Genomic DNA, 6,615 nt, shown 5'->3' with positions numbered 1-6,615 from the left:
CCAATTTAAAATTAAAACACTTTTTTCAGAGCAGAGCAGAACTCAGTTAGCAAAGGAAGAGAAAGCTTTGCAGATGGTAGAGGGAAAGAAGAATGTGTCGACAACAACACCCCCGACGATACCAAAAGATGTGCCGGCGTCGCCGACAATAATAGAAGAGCTGTCAACAAACGAGGATCTTCCTGCTTTATTGTCGGAGGAGGAAGAATAGTAAAAAAAATCAAGAAACCCATAGTGGAGGAGTAGTATGTTTGAAAAATCAGTCCATCAATAGAATTATTCAGGTGCTAATTGTGTCACCAGTAGCATTAATGACTCGTGATGTTTTACAAGTTCTTGTTTTCTTTGATCAAGAAGCTCGTTGAATCTCACGTCTTTCAGCATTTGTGTTTGCAACACCTTTAAACTTTGTTGGAAATATTTGATTTTTACATCAGCGCTCATCAACTTTTTATTGATTATCGAAATGGTGGATCCGATGTTTAGATATTCAGCCTCATTAAGAGATATCCTTGTAGTAATTACCCTACAAAAGAAGAGAAAGGAAAATAAGAATTATACAATAAACAAATTGTTTATAGCAAGGAAAATTTCAAATATTCCATTAAAATCGGATATGTGTAAAGTTCCTGTTGATTAATATGATATATCTTATAGTATTTAAGTTTGTGTTAGAGATTATTCTATGTCATCTCACCTCGGGTGGCATATTAGGAGTTTAACGGTTCGACCGTACATCCCTGCGTCCCAAACAATTTTCACTAACGTATACTTTCGCCAAGACGTTTTATGGAAACTAATTCAAATTTTTAAATGCATCAATTTCCTGTTAACTTGATCTAATATGGCCTTGAAAAAATTTTAACAAATAAAATTTCCTGTGACATTGTGTTCCTGTACTACGACAAAAGGTATGATTATCCATGAGCATGTGGTTTCTAGATTGATTTTAATCAATAAATTAAAGATTTTTTCCCCCAAGATAATAAGCATTTACTCACCGTATTCCCCGTATATCTCTGTCACTATCACTGTCACCTTTACCATTCTCTTCCTCTGTTCTGTAAAGGAGAGAGAGATGTATTAATATATATTTAATAAACATAACAAATAATAATTTCAAGTGAGTTGTGTATTTTTAAAACAATAGTAACCAATATATTTTGAAAACTAAAAGTAAATCTTATTAATCTATGAATATGAATTCAACTCTGTATACGCCGTGCGTACATTCGTACGTCCGAAAAAACTAAATCGTCAACCTATACTTCAAAACGGTTCATGATGGAAACTGTTTCAATGGGAATAAATGTTTCGTCCAATGTGATATATACCCACTTTCTGTTTACTTGATCTAAGATGATTTTAGTATGATGGTTTTCTAAATTTTCGACAACTAAAACTTCTGGAGATATAGACTTCCTGTGCGAAAAACGTTATGGTTATCCCATGGACACCCTACGTCTAGTTTGGTTTTACTTAAAGTTTTTCACAAAATAATTTATTTTGATTGTTCAGTATTTACTAACCGTGCTCTCTTGAAATCCTTGTTACTCCTATCATTCTCTTCCTCAGTTCTTCTGTATAGACATTCTAAATAAATAATTTCAAGTGAGTTGTATTTGTGAAAACAATAGTAATCAATACAATGTTTAAAGTCATATTTATTTTGTGTTCTACAACTAAAATTGAATCTACTAATATATGAATATAAATTCAAGATTTTACATCCTATGTAAGTGTACTTTCTTTCCAGTGTATAGTGTTGTGGAAATTCTACTCTAGTACATTTTATCCAAAAGGAAAGAATACACTGCCGGAATAAATTCGTACTCCCCAAAATGTTTTCGTAAACTTATACTTATAAAGTGGTTCATGTGAACTGTTTCAAAATTTGGAACGCATGTTTTGTCAATGTATTTTATATCCATTTCCTGTTTACCTAATCTAAGATGTTTTTAGTATGAAAGATTGTAAATTTTCGACACTAATTAAAATTTCCTATATGTTCATGTTTGGTTTTACTTAAAGTTTTTTTTTCCCGCAGAATAATATATTTTGTAAGTTTAGTATTTACTAACCGTGTTCTCTTTAAATAATACTTGTTACTCCCAGTCCTGTCATTATCATTCTCTTCATGTCTCCTGTAAAAGTGAGATAGGTTAACATAATTTTGTATAAATATCAGAACAGCAAATAGAAATAGTAAATAATGCCCCCGAGGTCATATGTTATAGAACTAAGACATGATGAACCAGTGACGGATCCAGAGGGAGTGCCGGGGGTAGCACCCCCACAGTTGGTCCTTAGATTGGAGGAATTTATCAGAAGAACAGATTGTGAACCGAAAGGGTTGCATTTTTTATCATTCATTATTCTTGATTTTTATATTATTTCATAATTATGTAATACATAGTAGCACATTTTTCAGCAAATTTTGAACAAATTTTATCATACTAGTATATATATCTAGAACATTTTCGTATTCGAAATAACTGATATCCCTTATCATTCTTTCGCAAAAAAAAAGCATGGCAAACAAAATGACGGTTTTATCTCTTGTGGGATTTTTGTTTTATCTCTTGATTGTGAGGGGGGGAAAGCCTCTATGTTTTGTGGCGTTAACGTTACTTATACAATTAGGCAGAATATTCAGTTAATCAGATGTAATGGTGAATCCTGTATGTGCTTTTTCGAATTAATATACCCGCTTACCAAACCGCCTACAGTTTTTAATGTGGATCGTCCGAAATGTATATGGATTTGTTCTTTGGAATTTTGTGGTAAGTATATTATCTGGTTATGTAATATAGATATTTTAGGCTGTTGATCTGTTTTATAGTTGGTGTACTACAATTTGACCGTCGCAGCATACTACAGGTTTCACCGTCCTAGGGTTAGGTCAATAGTTCTCTAAAAGGGGGTCAGCCTCGCAGGAACCCCCTGGATATATAAATGAGGCCAGTTTCTCTGGCTTGAGATTCCTCCTGTAGCACCTCATGTGTGTCTCAGTGAAATAAAGTTGTCTTGTCTGTGGTTGTGCCGGGTGTATAAATTCACAACCAATCTTTCCTTCGGAATGCCACCCTCCTGACAAGTTAAAGAACTCTGTGTGGCAGCGCACAGTGAGTGGTCCATAGGTGACCTTTTGTACTGGCTATTATCTGTCCATACCTATTAAATTGACTTGTTTTGAGTTCCATGGCATTTACATTTTCTGCCATATTGACATATCGATATTGATCAAAATATATTTTTTACAGTCCCCTTTTATCCTATTATGCAGTATATGATTGACATGTAACTTAGAACAGTCAACTAGTACAATGTATATACATTGTTTTTGGTTCCTAAGGAACCTGAATCTATTATTACTACTATTACTGAAAGACCCCCAACAACAGAAAAACCTTGGACACTTGAACCCACTACAAATGATGAACCCACAACAACCTCCATTGAACCAACAATGAATCCAGCAGGAAGTGAAAATGACAGAACAATGGGTATTCATCTTTATTAATTATTAATATTTTCACTAGACAATATAAAAAGGGTAAAATTTTGAGGCAAGAATGAATGGCGACAAATGAGTGTTTTTTAGAAGAGATAATCAGAATTAAATTTAAAACTGAGTGTTTTAGAATCAGCACAAATGTGAAACATATGTATCCACAAAATACATTAGATTAAAAATATCAAACAAATATAAAGGCTTCATAATAAAAGAAGTTTTTAACTTACAGTTTTTGGAGCATTCTCTCTGCCATTTTGCCTGTTGTTTGTCTTTACTAAAGTGGCTTTGTACCCTTGTTTTTAAGTATCCCTCTTTAAATAGTAATGGCATAATCATTCAGAATTTCCCATGGGTGTAAACAGTGATTTTGTGTGTTTTATCTCCAAAAAGTGGTAATGAGAGACTTTTGATTAAAACAGCTAATGTCAGTAAATTTTTGTTTAATATCTTTTCAAACACAATATTTCCCATCATTTTATTTTTGTTATTTGGCATTATCTTTATTGATTCTAGATTTGATTATTTCTGTATGAAAGGTACTGCCGTCTTGTCTTCCTTTTTTCTTCTTCATAAATTTTGTATGTCTTTGTAACAATAATTTATACACCTTATCCCCCAAAAATGGTAATCAGAGACTTCTGGCTCTAAAACTCAAATTTCTTTACATATTCACAACTATTGTCACTCACCATTTTAAATTGGGTTCATCAAGTTGTCATCTCTTGTTTAGCTGAATTATTATCTCTGTTTTTGCTCAATCATCAAAGTCTGTCAACTTGGGCGGCATTAATATTGTACATACAATAATTTTAATGGGGTCATAAATTAATCAGAGATTTTGAATGTAAACCAACACTTGTTTAGCTGAATTATTCTCTCTGTGTTTACTCTATCATCAAAGTCTGTCAGCTTGGGTGTCATTTATAATGTACATACAATAATTTTAATGGGGTCATAAATTGATCAGAGATTTTGAATGTAAACCAACAGTAACTTTTCAAATCAAATCAAATCAAAGTTTTATTTATTGTCGATACATAGTAAACAAAGTAACACAAGCTTTAGTGAGCTTTTATAAATGCAGTATGTACAGTACATCAGAACTTTGGCAGAAAAAAGCTATTGATTCAAATGTAAATTCCAGGAATCAAACTGTTTAAAATTGATTGAAGGCACACATCCAATCAATTAGTGTGAATAGTACATCTCCAGATACTACCCAACACCAATTTAACCTTCTCAACGCCCTGTTTATATACAACAGCCAATTTATCATGCCCCAAGAACACCATATCACACTATCTACTAGTATCCTTCAAAAAGGTATAGGGCTCTAGACTGCGTTTGTTTGGATATCTGTACAGACCCTACAGGAAAACGTAATCAGTTTTAAGAAGGGCTATCCAAATGGACATCCAGTTGCCAATTGTATCAACGACACTACTATTTCTTACGTGATCGACCAGCCTTTTCATCGTGGACAGGGCAGCAACTTTTCCATCGAGTATTACACTTGTACGACCATTTAATATACACCGGCCATTGATTCTTCTCCCTTTCAAAAATACCAGCATCTGTTACAGGAGATACGCGGTTGCAGACACCACAGCATTTTGATGCGTAATATCCTTGGTTTCCAACAACTGCAACCGCCACAACATATATCACCACTGCTGCAGCAGGTGTCTCAACTTCAACTGCATTAGTTACGACAACCGCAACGACAGGAACAGGAGAAGGAACAACAACCATAACATTACCATCAACTACGACAAATTATTCAGGTAGGACAGTGCAACCTTCATATCTATTTGGTATGACACAGTGCCTGATTCAAAGAAACATGATTTTGATCCACAAAATGCTGTCGACCTTTAAAGCAAAATTAATCAAAAACCTGGTGAAAATGTTTCCATCTTCGCTTAAAGACTGTATAACCTCGCGGAAGAAGATTTTAAGGATCCGTTGTAAATTTACCTACAATTCAGAAACAATGGCCTTTCTTACGACTACCTGAAAATGAAAATCACGTTAAATTATTAAGGTATGTTCCAAGTAACAAAATAAGCTACGTTATACAGGTAAATAAAACCAAATTTGTCAGTAAAAGTTCTTCTTAAATTATTATTCTTGGATACTATGTCGGTTAAAAGCCCACTAGAGCTTAAGTTTGTCTATGTATATATATACCTTGCCGACTCTAAATAAAGCTTTAATTACTACTCTTTCAGATAGATAAATACAAAATTCTCATTTCATATATAGATAGACGACATGCACAGAACCTACGTTAAAATAACGTCGTCTCAATATAATATTGAAAAAAATAATCAATTCGCCTTAACCGATCATTCTCGTAATACAGTTCATATTTAATTTGAGTTTGAGACTCTCCGAAGGGTGATCGTTACAACTACTTAAACTGGATAACACTGCTAGCATTTCATATGTATTTCATTATTAACGTAAGAAAGCAATGTAAAGACAAGATAAATGAAGAGCTTCTACATGACTTAGCTAATAATCCGTACATCGTTAAGCTATCATATCAATCTGTCAACAAACGATGGGTCCTAGGTGACTAAGCTACGTCACATACAAGGTAACCGAAAATAACTTTGTCGTTGGTAGTATTCATAACTGTATATGAAAATCGTATTTACCACGTTTCCCTTTCGTCCTACAATGTACGGCAAACATCGACACCCTTGTTAAATCCTCTTGACCGAATATGACACAAGTATCGGGAGTTTCACCAAAGTAAAAAAATGATAGACCCACATGGTATCGTCACTAAAACGACAAACATATATTATATGCCATACCTGATATGCCACGTCACACAGGTTAACAGATTAAAAACAAATAACGTTGATAATGTTAGTACAGAAAAATGTAAACAACAGAATTAGGTCAGGTATTATCTACAGGTAACCTAAAATAACTTTGTCGTTTGTACTATTCATGACTGTAAAGGGAGATCGTATCCACCATGTTTCCCTTTCATCCTACAATGAACGGCAAATCCTTGTTAAATCTGCTTGACCGTTTATGACACAAGCCTCGGGAGTTTCACCAAAGGAAAACAATTGATAGTA

General features: G+C 33.8%; 1 protein-coding gene across 2 annotated transcripts; it reads right to left on the bottom strand.

Moving 5' to 3' along the window:
* Positions 1 to 274: 274 nt before the first annotated feature.
* On the bottom strand, positions 275 to 2,236 carry LOC134719573 (uncharacterized). Of its 2 annotated transcripts, XR_010107621.1 has the most exons (4): positions 2,082 to 2,236; positions 1,530 to 1,580; positions 1,002 to 1,061; positions 275 to 526 (listed from the first exon to the last, which is right to left on the bottom strand). XR_010107621.1 is itself a non-coding variant. In XM_063582567.1 (2 exons), the coding sequence occupies exons 1-2, from the start codon at positions 1,103 to 1,105 to the stop codon at positions 277 to 279; spliced, it is 354 nt and encodes a 117-aa protein (XP_063438637.1). In that variant the 5' UTR covers positions 1,106 to 1,202; the 3' UTR covers positions 275 to 276. The 2 variants fall into 2 exon arrangements, 1 of the variants encoding a protein (XP_063438637.1); XM_063582567.1 differs by lacking the exons at positions 1,530 to 1,580; positions 2,082 to 2,236 and having other exon boundaries at positions 1,002 to 1,202.
* Between the last annotated feature and the right edge of the window lie 4,379 nt (positions 2,237 to 6,615).

The sequence above is a fragment of the Mytilus trossulus genome, chromosome 5, assembly GCF_036588685.1.
Source record: "Mytilus trossulus isolate FHL-02 chromosome 5, PNRI_Mtr1.1.1.hap1, whole genome shotgun sequence".
In the NCBI taxonomy this organism is placed as follows: domain Eukaryota; kingdom Metazoa; phylum Mollusca; class Bivalvia; order Mytilida; family Mytilidae; genus Mytilus; species Mytilus trossulus.
The sequence above is the reverse complement of the archived record's forward strand: the minus strand, read 5'-3'. Positions and strand labels throughout refer to the sequence as shown.

Excerpts from the sequence above, each read along its gene's own strand:
- LOC134719573 (XM_063582567.1), bottom strand. The coding sequence starts at position 1,105 with ATGTTTATTAAATATATATTAATACATCTCTCTCTCCTTTACAGAACA. Across the intron at positions 527-1,001 it reads AGAGATATACGGGGAATACG|GGTAATTACTACAAGGATAT; the intron begins GTGAGTAAATGC and ends CTTCTTTTGTAG.